General features: G+C 51.1%; 1 protein-coding gene across 6 annotated transcripts in view; it reads right to left on the bottom strand.

Moving 5' to 3' along the window:
* SCAF4 (SR-related CTD associated factor 4) overlaps window positions 1–21,214 on the bottom strand; it is a 59,614-nt gene that overhangs the window by 3,991 nt on the left and 34,409 nt on the right. For 2 of the 6 annotated variants that reach the window (XM_070407292.1, XM_070407293.1), the window contains exons 11-19: window positions 20,710–20,795; window positions 20,013–20,203; window positions 19,175–19,275; window positions 18,642–18,755; window positions 17,502–17,658; window positions 16,292–16,449; window positions 14,195–14,360; window positions 14,026–14,112; window positions 13,701–13,892 (exon numbers count right to left, since the gene is read on the bottom strand). In XM_070407292.1, coding sequence (XP_070263393.1) covers window positions 13,701–13,892; window positions 14,026–14,112; window positions 14,195–14,360; window positions 16,292–16,449; window positions 17,502–17,658; window positions 18,642–18,755; window positions 19,175–19,275; window positions 20,013–20,203; window positions 20,710–20,795 — 1,252 coding nt within the window. The remainder of the gene's footprint in view (window positions 1–13,700; window positions 13,893–14,025; window positions 14,113–14,194; window positions 14,361–16,291; window positions 16,450–17,501; window positions 17,659–18,641; window positions 18,756–19,174; window positions 19,276–20,012; window positions 20,204–20,709; window positions 20,796–21,214) is intronic. The other 4 variants (XM_070407295.1, XM_070407296.1, XM_070407294.1 and 1 more) reach the window with 3 other exon arrangements.

The raw sequence follows: 21,214 nt of genomic DNA, 5'->3' as shown, positions 1-21,214 counted from the left end.
CGGGCAGGGCGGTCTTCCAGCCGCAGGAGCAGGAGCCCGGACAAGCTTCTGCAGGGAGGGCCCTATGCTCACTGGTGAAGGGTCTTCTAGAGGGAGTTTCGGGTGAGCACAGTGGGAGGGTGGTGGAGGGCATGTGGGCTCACGAGGCAGAGGAGGTGGGGATCTCAGATGCACAGGGGCAGGCCCACAGGACTGGGGGGCTCGGGGCCCAGCTCTGCGTGGAAGACGGCACCGAGCACTGCGGGGACCCAGGGAGGGGCCGCGCTACGAGACAGGTGACAGGTGCCACAGAGAGCCTGTGACGCGGGGGAAACGGCTGGAGAGGTGGGTTCCTGTGCGAACCTAGAGCGCAAAGGGAAGTCACTGCTACCCCAGAAACAGGGAGCGGAGAGGGTTAGGGTTGGGCCCTTTCTAACTGGAAGAGCTCAGGGCGGGGTGCGCGTGCTCCAGCCCCAGCCTAGGAAACACACTGGAGTTTAACCCGAATAACCGAGACTTCACTGGCATTTCCTATGAGGAGCCAGGAAGGGCTGTTTCAGGAGACGTCCAGGGAGGTCACTGCTGTCCGAGCAGAGCTGGTCAGAATCACCGGAGTGAGCGGGCGCCAGGGCCGGCGGCCAGTGTGGACCTGGAGGCCTCACAGAGTGCAGGCCAGGGCGACAGCTGTGCAGGAGGGGCCCCGTCCTCGGTTCCCACTGGACACGCGGAGGGACCCCTGCACCCTTCCAGAGGACGCACACTCACGGGGGAGTTCTGAGAAAAGCCAGGTCTGGCTCCGTGAAAGGGGGAGGGAGGGGGAGGCCGGGCAGCAGGTCAGCCAGAGGGCAGTGGGAGGGGCAGGGCGGCCCTGTCGGTGGCCAGTGGCCCTGTCCTGTCCTCCGTGGCCTCCAGGAGTCCCGGCTCCTTCGCTACAAAGAACCGCATTGTTTCCAGATCCTCATCTTCAACCTGTCGGACCCCTCCCGGAGCCATCTCCATCCACCAGGTCCCCAACGCCTTCAAGTTGCTCCCTTACCTGCAGAGCCCCGTCCCCCTCACCACAGCCTGCTTGGTCGACGTGCAACTCTTCCCCCAAAGCTGTGCCTGCGCGGGGCCGGGCCGCCCTGCCCCCACCGCTGACTGGCCTTGATGTAAACCTGTACCCACAGCCGCAGGCCCCTTAGTCCTGGCCAGCAGCCCCAATATCCACTTCATGGTCCACAATGCTGCTCAAGCCCATCTATTCTGAACGAGCTCATATCCTATCTAATAATAGACAAACATGGTAATTGACTGTACCTTCGCTATGCCTCCCATTGGCTAGTCAGCATGATATGCAAATTAACCGCCAACAAAGATGGTGGCTAACTTGCATACTGCAGGCAGGGCGGGACAGCGTGAGCCGCCAGCGCGCCGCCATCCAGGGCAGGCCCGCCCCAGAAGCCCCAGCAGCTGGCCGTGCCTTGCTGCCCCGGGACCCCATCATCGGCGGGTCCCAGGGCAGCAAGGCAAGCCGGCCCCAGAAGCCCCAGCAGCCCCAGAAGCCACCTGATAGCGCAGTAACTCTATCAGTAAGCACTCTGAAAGTCAGTGGCATAAATGCACCAATTAAAAGACAGATTATGAGGGTGAATCAAAAACAAAACCCACTTGAAATATAAAGACACATATAGATTGAAAGTAAATGAATTAAGCTGCAGCCTGTTTTGCCCAGTGGATAGAGCATTAGCCCGTGGACTGAAGGGTCCCAGGTTCGATTCCAGTCAAGGGCATGTACCTCAGTTGCTGGCTTGAACTCCAATCCCTATCAGAGCATGTGCAAGAGGCAACCAATCAATGTGTCTCTCCCTTTCCCTTCACTCTCTCTAAAATTCAATGGAAAAATATCCTTGGATGAAGATTAACAAAAACAAAGAAATGGATTAAGTAACATTAAAGAGATTCTAAGAAAAATATATTCCAAATTTTGTTTGTTAGTTGTATAATAGTTATGTTAAATTATTAACACCTATGAAATTGGGTGAAGTGTACATATAATATGCTGTGGTATTTTATAGTTTTTTTTACATATATAAAATTATTTCAAATTAAAATATTTAAAAATTAAAATTAATACAATATTAATTGAAATGTGTATGCATTACATGAAAAATCTCCTAATTGCTTCTAGCATAATTTATTAAATTGTGCTAAAATTTTTAAGGGTTCAATTAAAAAATATCTTAATCCTAAATGATATAATAGAAAATATATAACAGTACTTATCTGAAAATGAAAATTTAAAGAAGTGAATTTAAAGAAGGGATTAATCAAAGAAAATATATGCACAACCCATGGACACAGACAACAGTATGGTGATGGCCAGAGAGAAGTGGGGGGCAAGAGCTGGGTGGAGGGGGCAAAAAGGGGGAAATAGGGACATCCTATATAATAATAATGAAAGGCTAATATGCACATTGACCGAACAGCAGAATGATCGGTTGCTATGATGCGCACTGGCCACCAGGGGGCAGATGTTCAATGCAGGAGCTGCCCCCTGATGGTCAGTGCACTTCCATATGGGGAGTGCCACTCAGCCAGAAGCTGGCTCATGGCTGGCCAGCGCAGTGGTGGTGGCAGGAGCCTCTCCCACCTCCGTGGCAGCACTAAGAATGTCCAACTAACGGTTTAGACCTGATCCCTTGGGGGCCTAAGCCTTTAGTCGGACATCCCCCGAGGGCTCCCTGGCTGCCAGAAGGATGTCTGACTGCAAGCTTAGGCCTGATCCCCTGGGGAGTGGGCCTAAGTCGACAGGTGGACATCCCCCAAGGGGTCCTGGACTGCGAATGGGCGCAGGCTGGGCTGAGGGGACCCCGCCCCCCGCAGTGCACAAATTTTTGTGCACTGGGCCTCTAGTTCTATAAAACTCAAGAGCCCAAGATCACCCATGTTGGGTGCACAATTCAATGGGTTTGGCTATTTGAAGTTGGGTAACCACCACAAACAACTTGGGAACATTTTCATCAACCCCCCATCCTGCAAACCCAGTGTTCATCAATGCGCCGCCCGCGGACACGGATGTGAACGGAATCCTAGTGCCGTCCTTGGTGACAGGTCCAACCACGGCACCACGTGGCACATAGGCACAGTGTGGCACACAGGCACATTTTTCTTTATTACACTTTGCAGCTATTGCCTTTTTGTTGCCCAGATTGAAGGTTTGTGACGGCCCCGCATCGATCAAGTCTGTCACCACCACTTCTCACCTGCATTTGCTCACTTTGTGTCTGTAGCACGTGTTGGTAACCTTGCGATATTGCTATTTCAAACCTTTTCAGTATTAATCCTGGGGATCTATGACCCTTGATGTTACTATTATAATTGTTTTGGAGCATCCAAATAGCGCCCATTAAGACAGTGAACAGCCCTAAGGTGGTGTGGCTCAGTAGACAGAGCATCGTCCTGTGGACTGAAGGGTCCTGGGTTCGATTCCTGGTCAGAACACATGCCCAGGTTTTGGGCTCCATCCCCAGTAGGGGACGTGCAGGAGGCAACTGATCCATGATTCTCATCATTTATGTTTCTATCTCTCCCTCTCCCTCCCTCTCTGAAACCAATAAAAATATATTTAAAAAATAGACAATGAACATAACCCATACATGTTGCGTGTTCTGGCTGCTCCACCAACCGGCTCCCTCCCTCTCCCTCCCTCTCCTCAGACCTCCCTAGTCCCCGAGACACAGCGATCACTGCGCTGCGCCCATGACAGCCCTATAGTGGCCTCTAGAGCTGAGTGACAGGGAAGAGCCGCACATCTCCAAAGTGAGAAACGGTGAACGTCGCGAAGAAAGCACATTGGCGCTGAGGTGGCCGTGAGCTGGGATCTGGCAGCGAACAGCCAGCTGTGCAGGCAGAGGGGACGGGCTGGAGGGCACGGAAGGGGAGAAGTGAAGCAGCCACCGCTGCTGCGGGACAGAGGACCACGCCAGCCCCAGCACTCCCTGCCCCAAGCCCAGCCCAGGGCCAGGCCGCGCTCTCCTCACGGCTGTGGAGGCTGAGAGGCGAGGAGGCTGCAGGGAGAAGGTGCCGCTGGCAGGGCTGGGCCGAGGGTTAAGGAAAGAAGCAGCCTCCACACAGAGAGCAGGCGGCGCAGCGGTGCTGGCGGAGCAGCTGCGGCAGGTCGCCCAGGAGACCCGCTACGAGTGCACGAAGCAGATTCCACTGCAGATGAACAGCCTCACGTGGAAGATGCCACCTGTGACCTTCAGAGCTCGAGAGGTCAATGCCAGAATTCAAAGGCCAAAGGACCGGCTGACCTGGCGAGGGCTCATGCAGCTGTGACTTGGCGTTGAAGCCGATGCCCACCTACCTACCATCTGCAGCCCGGGCCCTCGGGCTCCCTCTCACCAGGCAGGACACACTGAGGACAGCTCTCCAGTCTGCCCCGCACCCGGGTTAGAAACACTCAAAGCCCCTCTTGGGGCCTCCTGCTCAGGAGATTCCTTCCAAAGGCCCCCGCTCCCTGACGCACACCTGGCTGCCCGGCTCGGAGGGCGTCCCGGGAGACGCGGCTGCCTCCTGCCCGCGAACGTCCAACCTGCCGCCCACGAGTCAGGAGTGGTTCTACTCTCAGGACTCTTCTTATCTAAGAAATACGGTTTGTGAGACTCCAGCCACGACGGGCAGCGACTCCTCCGGCGGATCTGGGCAAGGCCCAGGGCAAGCCTTCTGGGAGGACTCACCATTCCAGTAAGAACATGCGCAAGGGAGCGGCAGGTCCCAGCGAGGGGCTCGGAAGGAGGCCGCTCCCAGCCCCCCAGGATGACCGCGAGGGGTCAAGACGCCAGGGAGAAGTGACAGCAGCTGTGGGGGGCGGTGAGGGAGACCCAGAGTCAGGGGCTCGGAAAGAGGCCGCTCCCAGCCCCCAGGGTGACCTCGGGGGGTCGTCAGTGAGAAGTGACGGCAGCTGTGGGGGGCAGTGGGGGAGACCCAGGTCAGAAGTGGAGCCCAGAGCCCGGACTGACCGCCTCATCGCACCACGGAATGGAGGAGGTGCTGCTCACGGAGGAGCCAAGGGGTTTCCCGAGATGCAACCAACTCAGCGGGGACGCTGCGAAGACTGTCAGGACGGCCACGAAGGCCTTAGGGTGCTCCTTCAACTGTTGGTCAAACAGTGTCAGGGTCTCAGGATCGATCCAAACTTTGAAAAACAGGTCAACTGGTGAGGCAAACTTCACTGTCGTCTTAAGAAATTGCCACGGAGTCAGCTGCCAGCCCACCGAGGTGAGACCCTCCCCCCGAGGTGAGACCCTCCCCCCGAGATGAGACCCTCCCCCCGAGGTGAGACCCTCCCCCTGAGATGAGACCCTACCCCCGAGGTGAGACCCTCCCCCTGAGATGAGACCCTACCCCCGAGGTGAGACCCTACCCCCCAAGACCATGACTCCCTGAAGACTCCGACGAGGGTTAGCGTTTTTGGAAAGAAAAGTGATGTCGTTAGGGCATGCATGTTCCTTTAGACCAGGGGTTCTCAGCCTGTGGGTCGCGACCCCTTTGGCGGTCGAACGACCCTTTCACAGGGGTCGCCTAAGACCATCCTGCATATCAGATATTTACATGACGATTCATAACAGTAGCAACATGACAGTGATGAAGTAGCAACGAAAATGATTTTATGGCTGGGTCACCACATGAGGAACTGTATTTAAAGGGCCAGAAGGTAGAGAACCGCTGCCTCGGACATCATGCTATTCGTACTCAGGAGCAGAGGGCAGCTGTGTTTCCAGGGGCGGTCAGTGCTGTCCGAGCAGAGGTGGTCAGACAGGGTAAACGCCCCTCACCCAGGCTCCCGCTGCCGCGCTGGCTGCTGGGCTGTGGTGTCTGCCACCAAACCCACAGGATCTCCGAGGCCCCAGTTCCCCTTTCATTACCAAGTTGCATCCGTTCTATGGACACACCGCCCTTTATCCCGGTTAGTTTATCATGAGAAGAATAAAGACTAGGAAGACTCTCATCCCCCTACCAACGCCCCCCGCCGCGTCTCCACCACCCCTTCCGCCCAGGACAGTGGTCGGCAAACTCATTGGTCAACAGAGCCAAGTATCAGCAGCACAACGATTGAAATTTCTTTTGAGAGCCACATTTTTTATACTTAAACTATATAGGTAGGTACATTGTTATTAACTTAATTAGGGTGCTCCTAAGGCTTAGGAAGAGCCACACTCAAGGGGCCAAAGAGCCACATGTGGCTCGTGAGCTGCGGTTTGCCGACCACTGGCCTAGGAGCACGCATGTGCTCTAAAGGTGAGCCCTCTACTCAAACCCGAGTCCCAACCCTCTCACCCAAGTGAGCCATCCACCCGGCAAGTGTCTCTCTCTTGCACCACAAATTCCCTCCACTGGGTTTCCAATCACAGAGACGGTCAGTTCACCCACCTCCCAGATGTAAGAACAGAAACTCCCTCGCCGCTTCTCCCTTCAGCAACCGCCCTCTCACTGCCCCATACACAGGCCTCAGGTACCCAGACCCGCCCGTCTCTCCATCTCGGCTCCCCGGCCTCTCTATAATGGGGCTCTGGGGCCAGCGCGCCAGGGAGACCCCCTTAAGGTCGCCCAGACTCCTCCCGCTCAACGCCGCTGTCACGTCCCCCTTTGGCCCGACAGCCGAGCGGCCTCCGACCCAGCGGCTCTCTGCTTGGCCCCTGCCCCCTGCCGAGCCCGTGTCCTCCCAGGACACAACACGGCGGGCGTGGGAGCGCCACCTCCACCCAGCTCTGCCTCGGAGCGGTGATGTGGACAGGCCCCTCGCTTTCCCCCGTCTATAGAGTGGGACCGCGGGGCTACCGCGCACGGTAAGGCTTTCATGGCCGAGGGACACAGCTCCTGCGCGGCCCGGCAGTGCTCAGTGGCTCCAACTGCGCACAGCGCTGGCCTCCCTCCCCTGCCCGCTCCCTGCCCCGCAGGCGGCCGTGCAGCCAGGGCTGTGCTGACCACACTGGATTACAGGGGTTCCCTCACCATGTGCCCGAGCACCAGTCAGACCCCCCGGCACTGGAACCTGCTCCCCTCAGACACCCACTGCTCCTCCATTCCCGCCCCTCCCGGAGTGGCACCGACATCCTACCAGCTCCCCAGCCAGGAGCTCTGGTGCCTCCTCTCTCTCGCACCTGCATTTAAGTTATGAGCAATTCTACGGCCCCATCTTCAAAATAAATTCAGACCCAATACCCACCGCCTCACTGCACCCCGTGAGTCTCCACCTCATCGACTACAGCTTCACACTCGTCTCCTCTACGCGCTTTCCACCTCGCCGGCCCGTGTTCCATGTAACAGCCACGGGAACCCTTAAATGCCGAAGGGACGATAACCCTGTTCAAACCCCGGCTTCCCTCACACCCGCAGCCAGGTCCTCGGCCCCTTTTCTAAACTCGCCCCCCACCCCCCCCCCCCCCCCCGCAGCCTCACTGCCGCTGTGGCCCCTCAGACAAGCCGAGCGCCTTCTCCATCAGGCCCTCTGCTGTTCTCTACCCGAAACCCTCCCCGTGTCCAGCAGGCTCGTCCCTCTATCACGTCTCCACACCCCTCCTCGCGCACCGTGTAGAACAGCGTCCCACCCTGACGGCTCCCTGCTCCCTCTTCACATCCTCGTCTCCGGGTGAAGGGACTGACGTACTGATCACCCACGTCCCTCCGGGACCACGGTTCCAGGGAGACAGGCCGTGGCCGGCTCACGACAGGTGTTGAACAGGTACGCGCTGAGTGTGCCATGGACGGTGGTGGCGGAGGCCACGACCCAGCTCGAGGGGAAGGCCAGGCCTCGCCCGGGGCAGCAAGGCCCCCCCACAGCCCCGCAGGGCCTGGGCCTGGAAAGGCGGCGTGTTCCTCACAGCCCCTTGGCCGGCCCGGCGGCAGCTCTCCCTGTTCTGAGTTGATCCAACAGAACGGAAACGTGGTATTTCGCACGAACCTAACACAAAATTCCCGCTCTCCCCCGAGGCCCGGAGATCCCAGGTCAGGCTATGGGCTCATCCGTGTCCTTCACTCCGCACTTCAGAAGTCAGCAACAGTACAACCCGTATGTTGCCTTCTTTGCCTGGATTTACCAATTAATACGTTTAAGGCCTATTTGACTCCCAGGCATTTCTATAGAAGGCACAGACAGAAGAATAAGGAGCTAAGTTTTAAAGAATTAAAGCACATTTTAGATTATATGAGATTATTGTTTAGATTGTCCTTAGAATGTTAAATTTTTAAGAGAAATTTGAGTTTTCGATAATTATAATGCAGTATACTGAGACCTATTTTTAGCATAAGGTACACTTTTGATTAAAATCTAATGCATGAGAAGCAGAATGTCAAATAAAGAGAAATCCAAGACTATTATCACTTTAAAATGACTAGGGTTTTGTACAAAATAATGTGCCATCGGTTTTGTCTGCTCAGTCCCCTCTGCTCACCGAGCTGCTTTCTGGAATCCCACTCTGTGCACTGCAGTAATCGCTACTTACGATGATCAGCAAAGCATCACAGCTCTGACTTCAATGTCAGAGCTGCGCCACCAGAATGAAGAACTTGACGTACACAGTGAACCCACCACTGGATGACTGTTTTCACTGTCGACGGGCAAAACAAATCTTACCTGAAGTTCCTCACAGCAACAGCTGTCTAACAAAGCCGCCAGCCCCCGCTCCCGCCCCTCCCCGCTCCCAGGCCCCCTCCCCCAGGTTTGTCCTGTTTTGAAGTGCTTCACCTTATGAGAAAATGCAGTGTATTCGTGCATAAATCCATGTCCATGGCCAAGGCCTGCTGTGGAACAACTGCTATTAATGACCTGTGAGGATGGCGACACTGAGTGGACGGCTCTGCGATGAGCAAGGGGAGCCATTCCACACATCACACCGATGGAGCGTGATGCACACTGAAAGCTCCCCAAAGGGAAGCGCCTTTCTCAGATCGCCCACAGGCTTCTGTTGGTGCCAATCCAGCACCTGGTAGGGCCTCTAGCTGACACTTTAATAGAACCAAACATCACAGCAAAATTCATAAGAAAAACTAATAAAATGCAAAAATTACATTTAGAAAATTCCATGTTATCATTAAAAAAACGTTCTGGGCACGTCTTCATTTCCTTTGAAGTTATTCTCACTAGTATTCGTGCTTTAATGTTCTGATTCAAATGTTAAAAATTAGTAACTATAAGAAAATTCTGGGCACAGAAATCTAAGTAAAATCACTACAAATCAAATACCAATTTTAAAGTTAGCTACAGAAGTCAGTGGTAAAATTATTTACCTTTTAGGCAGTTTTAATAGCTATAATAGACTAGAGGCCCAATGCATGAAGATTCGTGCAAGAATGGGCCTGCCTTCCACCTGGCTGCTGGCACCGCCTTCACTACGGCCCGGAGTGGCTGTGTATGCAAATTAACCCGCCATCTTTGTTGGGTTAATTTGCATAGTCACTCCTGATTGGCTGATGGGTGTTGCGAAGGTACGGTCCATTTGCATCTTTCTCTTTTATTAGTGTAGATTGCAATAAAGCAAACACAGCTGTTTAAGTATAACCATCTGTAAACCAATTCTGTCCATGTAATTCCTTCAAGTGTCCAAATGGGAAAATATCAACCCCTGTGCTCAATGCGGCCACGCCAGAGCACGAGACCGCAAGCCTGTCCACATCGGGCCCTGGGCTGCGCCCACCCCGCTCTGCCTTCTGCTTTAAGTCTTTGGTAACAAAATGATGGGTGAGTAGGAAGCAGTCCCCCAAATACCCAGTTCTTATGTGTCAATGCCACCACCGCCCACAGCAGGGCAACAAAGCTGGGGAGACTCTGTATATTCATCATTAAATGCATGTGGCAGGAAAAGAGGCTTTAATTTTCCACCAAAGGAACGAGTCCACCTTAGAGTAATTTTTCCTTGAAAAGACATTTTACATATATTGGTAAAGGTAGAGATATGTAACACAAACAAACTTTTTTTGCATGTTTTTTATTGTTTGGAACACCACAGTAACCCAAATTTCACATTTACAGTGAACTTTTTAATAAAAATATGCTGTACACAACATTATAGATACATGTTACACAAAAGTAAACACCGACACTTACACAGTGAAGAGAATGAACTCACTGCCATCCTCCTCCACATCCCTCTAACTGGCCAGCACCGCTAGGCTTAGCCTCAGCTCTCACTGAACCAGCTGTTCACTAGCTGCCATGAACCGTGAGGACTAAGAATGAATTTCTTTAAGTTAGTCATAATGAATTATTATATTACTGTGTACCAAATACTTCTATATTTTCAGATTGCCAGTTACCAAAACATTCAGACTCTTAAAAGATGGAGGTTCAGTTCTCCACCATGCGGCCGTGTGGGCAACCGCCCCCCCCCCGCCCCCCGCCCAAGCAGGCAGCCATGGTCCCAAACTAACACCATGTGTAAGTCTGATGATCAGAAATCCTTCCAGCCAAACCACCCATAAAGCACCACTGCCTCTCACCAGGGAACCGCCCACCGGAGACGGGGGGAGACCTGCTGACCATCTGCCTGGCCCCTGCTACTTACAACTACTGCTGCTCTATTTCAGAAATTAAGATCCTGGTTAGTTAAGTCTCTCAATGATACATTCACCATCACTGTAAAATAACTTGAGTGTCATTACTGGAAAGAATACAAGTATCAGGCTGTGCTACGACCAACACACATGCTTTCTCAGGGAGCCAGCGGCCGGAACGGCAACACTGTGCGTGGGAACCTGCGGTCTGGCCCGGTCCACCGGAAACCACCTGAGGCAACCGAGTAAGACACCTGCCCACCCCCTAAAACAGCGGTTCTCAACCTGTGGGTCTCGACCCCTTTGGCGGTCGAACGACCCTTTCACAGGGGTCGCCTAAGACCATCCTGCATATCAGATATTTACATGACGATTTATAACAGTAGCAACATGACAGTTATGAAGTAGCAAAGAAAATAATTTTATGGTTGGGCCACAACATGAGGAACTGTATTTAAAGGGCCAGAAGGTTGAGAACCACTGCCCTAAAAAGTGTGTCCACTTTGCCAGACATGCAGCAGGTACACGAGCCACAGGTAAAGGAAAGGACTTCAGGGCTGCAGAGCAGCACCCCGTGAGGGTTTGCAGTATGGCCCGTGCCACCCCCAGTGTTAGTGGTTTTACGTACATTTGCCCCCCGGCGTCATCCCAACATGCGGCGTGTCGTCTTTATTCTCCTTTCCCACGCAGGACTGCAGTGAGCATCACGTGACTTACTCCTAGGATTAATTTTCTGGCACCGCGCCTACTTCTTTCCATTGTCATGAAAGGACAGGAGGGCAGAGGAGCGTGCAGCCCCTAGGGCCCAGCCGTCCACCATCGGGCAAAGACCAGCCGTGCCCGTCGCTCCCCTCGGGCGCCCGCAGACCTGCCTTCCTCTAGCACCAGGCGGCGTGGGTGAGTCTCCCCTTCCCTGAACAGACACTACAAGCCCCGTTTCTCTGGAAGGTCACACTCAGGGGGCGTCTTTTGGAGCCTCCCAATCGCAGGGACATGGGAGGCTTTCCTTCTGACTGAAACGGCATTTTAGGAAAAACTACTTATTTTAACAAGTTTTCATTTTTATGTCAAATTTTAACCTTTCCAGATTTGGAATCGTCTTCAATTTCTAAACTGAGTTTGAAAAGTCATGACGATCACATGGGTAAAGTGCGAAGAGCAGGGCCCTGAAGACAGGCCACCCGCCTGCTGATGCGACCAACGTCCCTTCTCTCAGAGCGTCCGGCCCAGTGGGGATGCCGGGGGCGGGGGGAGGAACAGATGGGCATCCAAATGGGTACGCCAGGTAACAATAAACGCCAAGAAATTTATTTTTCTAGCGATGCTTAGCTTACTAATTTTATTTTTTAAGTGCACCAAACTTTTGATCCGTGTTTTATCTCATATGTAGGATGCAGAGTTTAAATGACACATTTTAGTAGCGGTAAGAAATAAAGGGCAGAATCTTTTTTTTTTAATCCTCACCTGAGGGTATTTTTCCATTGATTTTAGGGAGAGTGGGAGAGAGAAGGAAAGACAGAAATATCGATGTGAGAGAAGTCTGCGATTGAGGTATGTGCCCTTGACTGGAATCGAACCCGGGACCCTTTGGTCCACATTCTGATGCTCTCTCCTCTGCGCCAAACCACCAGGGCAAGAGCAGAATCTTGAAGACCTAAAGGTTAGGCCAGAGGCAGGCTCCTTATGCTTCTAGGACGTTGGAAAGTGGTGGGTGTCAGACTGGGAAAGAATGGGGTCCTCTCGCTCAGTCAGTAACTTTAAGCCCAGAAGAGAAGCGTGAGTACACACATGCTTCTGTAAATGGCCTCCGGGCCCAGCATCCATGGGCACGAGACTAGAACATTTCATTTCACACAGAATCTCAGCAGGCGAGGGGGTGGGAGAAAGGGGTTGATCAGCAAAGTCTATCCAACTCAGATTCTGTGATTCTTGTGAACCATCTTATTACAAATATGAAAACAAAACAGACAAAACATAACAAAACTGAGATGCACAGATGTTAATTTCCCAGCTGCCAGTCCAGCGTTCCTTCTATTACATGACTTCCAGGGCACAGGCCTCCTGAGCAATCCCCTCATTAAACAAGTCATTTGCCATCATTATGATGACGACCGTTACAGTATTTGTGACAAATTTTAATCCCACATCCTCTTTTACTATTTATTACTGAGTCTGTGTGCTAATGGAAATAAAAGTCAAGTTTATTATCAGCCAAAACTCAGTCTTGGAGAGGCCAGAAGACAGCAAGCCATTTAAAAAGAAACGGATTTTAATGATAAATGTAGTACAGGCACCAAGTGCAAGTTCCCAGCAGTCCTGAAAGGTGTAGGTCAGAGTAAAAGTCCTGCATCGCCACCCGCCCCGCAGCCCCACCGCCAGAGGGCCAGTGCGCCCTTCCTACAGGCGAGATGGACGCACACGTGCGGACACACCCTCCCCTCCGAGAACACAGGGCTCGCGGGCTGGACCCGGAGGACGGAGCGGCCGCCCACTGGGGGAGTCGGGGTTAATCATACTGGGCAGCACCACTGCCGGGCAGCAGTGTACTCATTAGAAGGTGGTCAGTCTGACAAGGACACGATGTATCCATTTGTGACTCAAGGAAGCCAGGCCAAGGCCTCCCAGCTGTGCACAGTGTCACCCTCTTCCTTAGCCACGGGGTCCCGTTGTCAGCCGAGCACAGAGAACTTAGCAGGAGGGGACGGAGGGGCCTGCCACGCAGGCAGCAAAGCCACTTTACTGGCACGTATCGAAGACCATGATCTTTGCTAGCCCACAAAGAATGATACCAAGTCCAGGGTTTTTAAAGATATAAAGACTGGTCCACACAGGGGGAAAACCTGCGCTGTCAAAGAAACATTCTCTCTTATAAAGCTAGGACACCTGGCGTTATGCCAATCTTGGACTTTTACCAAGTCCCCTTCCCAGAGATCAATCACTTTCCGATACCAAAGTAAGATGTGCAGCCCCGAACGTTCATTCAAGATAGACAGACAAAATTCCACCACGGAGGCTGTCTCCAGACGGCTCCCAGTAAAGACCAAGAGCACACATTCATTTAAGAGGGAGATCTTCCTCAAAGAAAACAGCAGCCTCAGAGAAGATTTTACCGAAATTACCAGTTTAAGAAAAACATTCAAAAAACCAACTTGGGAGAGGAATAAAAACGGATAGAAAAAGGCACTTACCCAGAAGCGAGACAGGCTGGGTGACCGGAGGGGTGGGCAGACTCGTGGGCGCGGCGGGCGGCGCGGCAGAGCCGTACATTTTCACACCGTCACCAGACTCGGCGTTTCCTCTAGCCCCAGACACCACTGTTGGAATGGGATTTCCAATAGGTAAGTCTTTGGTGGGGTCTTCGCTTATACCAGCGATAGTAGCTAAGGGATATAATCACATCGACATGTGACGCTGAGCAACTAATTCTCTCCCGGCCACGTCTACACCTAGTACTGACCCATCTCCCTCCGTCCCAGCTCCAAGGAGAACTGGACACAAAGGAAACGTGCTTACAGTTTGGGATGCTCATTGGTGGAGTGTGAGGAGGAGGAATGGACACGGGTGGAGTTATAGGAGGTGGGGGTCCGGGAGGAAGAAAACCTAGAATGAGAAAAATAGTCACTTTTGCTACATCACTTCATCCCACACTGAAAACAATGTCTTCTCAAACAACTCTGTGTACCTGGCGGTAAATGCATTGGGTTGAATCCTGGGCGTAAAAAGGGAGGAGGAGGAGGCGGCGGAGGAACGCCAGGACCGAAGCCCGGCGGCGGAATTCCCAGAGGTGGCGTGAACGTGGGCGGCTGGAGAGCACCAACCACAGGAGGCCCCGGCTGATGTGGAGGGACCTGGGGAGGAAGGAAGAAAAATGAAGCCACCCATCTGGCCACCCTCCCTCCTACGTAGTGAGCAGAGACAAAGCAAATACCTTGTTGAAAAAACAGACGTTTCCAAATTGGTTCTTATTACGTGAGTAAATTAGAAAACAGATGGTAATCTGTACCTGCCCCAAACGACAGAAACCCAGTGTGCTCTCTGCTATATGACAGCAGATCACACTGTGCCTCCCAGTGTCGGCTGGTGACCCGGCAGAATGTGCCCCGCTGAAACCATGTCCCGTGATCCGCCAGTAAGTCTGAGAACATAACCTACGAAAAGCTCCCCCACCAATTCCACAGTGATGGGATCTCAGAGTCAAACCGCTGGGCAGGCTCTGTGACCTGAGCAAGCGGACCCTCTCTAGACCTGTTTATTTATCTGTAAAATAGGGAAGTGCCCACCTCAATCCTCATGGGGATTGAAGAGTTAAAGCATGTTAAGTGCTAGTGCCTGGCACTTAATAAACACCCAACAAATAAATAATTGCTATTGTTTAAAAAAAAGTATGAACAATTTTAACAAATGAGTCGGGTTTCTTAAACGAATGCTGACATACTTGAACCTTATTTACCATCCACACCGAAGGGCGTATCTAACAGGTCGACTACACAGTGACCGCTTAGGAAGTCCACTTGTAACTATCACAGTGAAGAGGCCAGGAACCCCCTCTGTGTTAGTGCGGATTCACCTGGGGGACTTACGGTAAGAAACAGAGGAAGGAAGGTACTGAAAGACGAGAAAAATCTAGTGGATCATATGGAAACCAGGGTCAGCTATTTACAATTTAAACCAGGGGTCCTCAAACTACGGCCCTCGGGCCACATGCAAATACAAATATTGTGTTTGTTCCCATTTTGTTTTTTTACTTCAAAACAAGATATGTGCAGCGTGCATAGGAATTTGTTCATAGTTTTTTTTTAAACTATAGACCGGTCCTCCAACGGTCAGAGGGACAGTGAACTGGCCCCGTTTAAAAAGTTTGAGGACCCCTGGTTTAAACCAAAGGTTTTCTGTGGAGATTGGGTAACAGGAAACCTGCGAGTGTTGAACGCGCCGCGTTTAGCCCTCACCCGCTCTGACGGAGGAAGGCCAAGGCCAGGAGAGGGCACCTGCACAGTCACAGACAGGACAGGGTGCTTGGGGGTTGGCGATCTGCTCAAGGTCAATGGAGCTGGGATTCAAGCTCTCATCTACCAGAACCAGCCCTCTCTCTGAAGTAACAGGACAGCAGACTCTCTAAGACTAACCTTCATGTTAAATGGCACTCAATTTATTTAAAAAAAAATCATGACCGCACCACCCAAACCAAAGATTTAGAAACATCTTTCCCTCGAAACAGCTGCTTGTCGGGTATGAATCCAGCTCCCTCAGAGCCTAAGTCCATGAAGAACAAAGATCCGATATGAAAATAAAGTGAGAGTAAAAAGAACAGAAGAAACGAACAGGTTTGCACCTCAGGTCTGACACACACTAGGGCAGTGATGGCGAACCTTTTGAGCTCGGCGTGTCAGCATCTTGAAAAACCCTAACTTAACCCTGGTGCCGTGTCACATATAGAAATATTTTGATATTTGCAACCAGAGTAAAACAAAGGTTTATATTTTTGATATTTATCTTATATATTTAAATGCCATTTAACAAAAAAAAATCAACCAAAAAAATGAGTTCGCGTGTCACCTCTGGCACGCGTGTCATAGGTTCACCATCTGCCCTAGTGTAAGGTATTCTGTAATCTAGGCAGATGGAGGGCAATATGAACGCATTCTGGTTTCATTAACATTATTTAAAAATGTGCTACAGAGCTTATAAGCAACAGGTTGGACATATCTTACATCTACGTAAGAGCTGGAAGGTTTATTTCAGAAATATGGCAGTCGAAAGAACGCCGGGCCCCTCTCACCTGTGGAGGAGGTACTGTGATAGGCGCGGGGACGGGAATAGGAGGGACGGGCACCGGCAAAGGCTTGGGTATGGGTGACACTGGTTCTGCATGTGAGCTTTCTGCCCCTCCATTCTGAGCAACTTCATTCTCATGCTTCTTGGTAATTCCTTTCCACTCTATGGGAGTTAAAGAAATTTAACGATAGCAGCTTACCATGTTAAGTTAAAACTTTAAATCCAGAAGTGATTTTTGAAATGTTGATTAAAATAAAAACACCCAGTGGTCTATTAAAGAAACGCCCATGCTAACCTTATAAATAGTATTTAAATTAGCAACATGCAAAAAGCAACTGCTCGCTGTGTGCCAGGCACTTTATACACACTAAGCAATGTAATTCTCACCACCGCCTGGAAGTAGTTCTATTATGATTACGAGTCCCATGTTATGAGGAAAACAAAGACAATCTGTCCCAGGCCTGTACCTCAGTAAGCGGCAGAGATGCCTAGTCTAGGTTCTTGTTTGGACAAAGGATCGGGGAGGGAGGAGCCTCCCAGAATGCCAGGCACACAGCAGACCCTGGCCCTGTTGCCTCCGACACGGCTGCGTGTGTCAGTGAAGGCACCAGGCCCCGTGCAGGGAGGAGGGCCTGGGCGCAGTCGTCCAGCACCAACCCCTCCCGTGGCTCTCCAGCCACAGCCCTGCTTACACCCCCCCAGCAGCCCTCTCCCCGCGCCACGCCACCCTGTGCCCCTCCCGCAGCAGTCCCCGGACCCTCTCCAGGCCATGCCCAGAGCCGCTGCCACTTTCCCCCTGCAATCTCCCTGCCAGCCTGGCGTCTCTCATAGACCTGACCACACACAACCGCACCTCCTTGCCATACACACCTACTTCCCACGACTTTTCTGGACATTCACACATTTTCAAAGAAATTACTACAAAGCACTGGATTACAGCACAGTGTCGGCGACGACCAGGTTAGGGCTCATTGGGTCTGTCTGACCCACGATCAGTCATTGTTTACTTTGGATCTGCATCTCTCCACTTACTGTAAGTTGCAGAAGAGCAAAGACCACATCTATCTTAGTCACCACTGTGTCCTTGGTTTATCACGGAGAGAATGGCACACGTGGTATTTGAAAAATCTCAAAAAAAAACGCTTCATCTTGGAAAGAAGCATCTGTCGCACGCACCGCACGCCTGGATTTCACATACGCCAGCACCGCGTTACCTGGGTTAAGCGTGTCGCTGTCCAACATGCCTCCTTCACAAAAGCCCTCCAGCTCCTCAGGCTTTACTTTGTCCCAAGGAACGTAGGTCACACCCAGCTCCACGTCCCAATACTGCTTGTAGTCGGCCTTGATGCCTTTGTTTAAGGCCCAGGCGATCTGTTCACCATGAATTCAATATGGAGAGAAAGGGACACAGGGAACGCTGTGAGGTTCGAGTTCAGTTCCCCCCATTCTACTCACTTAGACTGGGGCAGCAGGGGCATCTGGCCTCGCGGTCCTGGGCCTTATCTGCCACCAGGAAAGCGGTGCCCACTTGCCTCCCGCTGTCTTAGGATGGGAATGTAACTGGCACCTCCTCCTTACCCACTCCCCCCCCACCCCACAACCCAGACAGCATAAAACTTAGAGAAAAGACAAATGTTTATCAGGGCAACTGCCAACTCCCCTGGACAACCCAGCACACGGGGCCACTCTCGGAAGCCAGGGACCTTGGGATGATCCAGCACTAGACAAAGCCACTCTGTGGCCCAATCCCAGGGCAGTGTGATGACACCAAGGAAGCACTGCCTGGGGCCCCGCAGGGAAGAATGCCCATTTATCTGTATCTTTTTCCTATCTCTGTTGAAGACTTTTCATAGTTAATTCTAAGAAAAATGACAAACTTTACATCCAAGAATTTTTAAATAACAAGATAAAATATTTTACTAAATATTATATTTAAGCCAGCCAGTGTGGTTCAGTGGTTGAGCGTTAACCTATGAACCAGGAGATCATGGTTAGATTCCCAGTCAGGGCACATGCCTGGATTGTGGGCTCGATCCCCAGTGTGGGGCGTGCAGGGGGCAGCCCATCAAGGATTCTCTCTCATCATTGATGTTTCTATCTCTCTACCCTTCTCTATTCCTCTCTGAAATAAAAATATATTTAAAAAATAAAAATAAATAAATATTGTATTTAAGGCACCAATACCTTGAAGGCTTGCTCTATCTACATTTTAAAAAATTAAAAATTCTACCATGAACCTAACATTTAAAATTTGGTAACCTTAACAGATAACTGTTTTTTAAAGGATGCGTATGAAATATGCTGATGTCCCATATTACAGTTTACAAAACGGAGTCCCAGGGAGACCACCGCACCTTTATGGACTTCTGGTTCACTTTATAGTTCCCTCGGCTCAGCTTCTGCAGGGCGCGGTAGGCGTCTTGCCTGTGCACCATGACAATGTAGGCACAGCCTCTGGGAGGAATCATCTGCTCCAGGAGATTTCCGTGTGAGAAAATATGGGCACAACATCAAGAACAAGATACAAGTCACCAGTTCCAACAGCCCAGCCAGACCCATCTCCCCGGTCATGCCAGCGCTTCGTCGCCGGAGAGTAAACACCTCGTCAACTGGCAACGTACGTTTGGTCTCAGCTGCCAGTTATTAAGGAGCCTACAGTCCCCTAAGCTTTATTACATAAAGACTTTTCTAGAAAAAGGTTTTAAACGTGGTTATTAAAGATACATGATTAAAAGCAGAGAATGCTAAACACGGACTCAGAACTCCTAAACTCTAGCCACATTGTCTACAAAACCTGGGCAAATGTTACCTGAGGTCCCAATCCTTAATTTTATGAAATGACAATCACATCTGTCCACTGTCATTAAGTAATTTAATAAATACTCACATTAATCGATTCAATGGGACCAAACTCCTCTAAGAGACTGGCCACGTCCTGCTGAGTCGTCCTTTTGTCCAGCTGTCCCACCCAGAGGGTAGTGCTACAAACTGAGAGTAAAACTGTCGTCAGAAACACGCACACCTGACAGCGAACCACGCTGCACCCGACGTCAGAAAATCACTACAGAACCAGCACCAGTTACCTCAGGCTTGAGGAGCAAGTCCCATATCCTAGTGCGTTTAAATATTCTAGAAACTGCGGCACTGCTTCCAGAATTGAAACCAGAACAGTGAACACACACAAGCGTTAAAGCAAACTGCCTCCGTGGACAGACCCGAGACTTGATCCTAACCCTGAGCCCAGCCAGTACAGTGCTTGCATTCGCCGTGCGCACCAGCCCTCCACCTGCCGAGCGTGCCCCAGGCAACACCCTCACAGAGCCAGAAGCCTCGCATCTGCCCAGGCCACCAATGACAACATCCGGTTAGCTCCGGATGCAGCACACACACTATTACACAGACTTCATGCACGTAGAGATTCAGGAAGTAATGCAAGATAATGCCGTCTGTACTAGGAAATCTTCAGAAAAGTAAGAGGGGATTCGTGATTCTAGGGAAAAGGTAAATAAAACCTTCCCACTGTGCATGAGGTTGGCTAGAATCTGTATTTCCCACACTCACTCCTCACTGCTGCTTTACAGCTGGCTTAACGAAAAAGCAAACCCAAGAGCATACAGTCAACTAATGAGACACGATAAAGCAGTGCTCTGTTAACAATTAGGAAACACTTTAAATCCACGACATGAAGAAATCATGCAGAAGCCTGACTGCAAAGGGGAACGTACCGCTCGCGGTCTCGGACTTGACGGGAGGAAGGCCTTTCTGCCGGCGCTCTCTCTCTTTCTCTCGGTCCCGTCTTTCTTGGGATCGAGAGCAAGGAGAATGGCGGCGTCTGTCCCGGGACCGAGATCGAGAGCGTCGATGCCGAGACCGTCGAGATCTAGAGCCAGATCGAGAGCGCCTCCTTTTTGGTGACCTAATATTTTCAGGAGGAAGAACGGACAGCACACGAAGAAAAAGTGTTAAGCATGTAAGCACGTGTTAATTTGAAGAAGAAATAAAAACATAAAGCAGGTAATTTAATGTGTGAATACGTAAGAAACCGACAGCAGGGAAAGCGTCCACTGAAATGACTAAAGGAAGAAGGCTGGCAGCTTATGGAAGTGCTCTCCCCGTCGATCCTCCAGTGCTGCACTAGCTACATGCCTGCAGTCACAGCTGTTACCTACCTCCTCAGCCAGCCCTCTTTGCTGCAGCGATTACAATGCCGTGTAAACCATCTGTACACAGGCGTCCCAGCAACTCCCAGGGAACAAATGTGGGTAAGACCACTGACCTCAGAATGGTTTGCAAGTACTTCTGCTCCAACTCACACATAGGCACCAAATACACCAAGTGATATTTATTCACCCAACTTGGAACCAATCCAACTCTATGCCTCCTAAGACACATAGAATTGGAAAAACATTTTCCATAAATTACCTGGATGCTGACCTAGATCTCGACTTTCTGTTATCAGACATATGCCGCTTCACCTCTTGAATACATGGCTGTTCTACTTTCATTTCCTTTAAACACAAAACAAACAGCTATCATTAAACGAGAAAAGGAAAATTATAAATAAGGCACAGGACAAAACCTAAAAACATTCCATTCCAGTCTCCTGACCTGAAGCAGTTCTCTTTGGGTTACTTGAGACCCAATGGCCTTCAGTGTAAGAACCTTTACATTGTTTATGAGGCCAGAGGACACACTCTCCTTTCGGAAATGACTGCGTGCAGGTGACACACTGTTTCAATAGGCCTCCTGAGGTACTTGTTAAGCATTCTACACTCTATCCCCATCCTCAGTTACGCCCATTTTACAGATGAGAACATGGGGCACAGAGAGGCAAATGTGTGTCGAAGGTCAGTCTTTCTTCACATTCAAAACTGCAGATGACAAGCCAACAGGCAGGAACCAGAACATCAGTCCCGGCACCGAAGGT

This window comes from Myotis yumanensis, unplaced genomic scaffold (genome assembly GCF_028538775.1).
Source record: "Myotis yumanensis isolate MYYU_CA2020_CCGP unplaced genomic scaffold, mMyoYum1.0.hap1 SCAF_2, whole genome shotgun sequence".
Lineage (NCBI taxonomy): Eukaryota > Metazoa > Chordata > Mammalia > Chiroptera > Vespertilionidae > Myotis > Myotis yumanensis.
The sequence above is the reverse complement of the archived record's forward strand: the minus strand, read 5'-3'. Positions and strand labels throughout refer to the sequence as shown.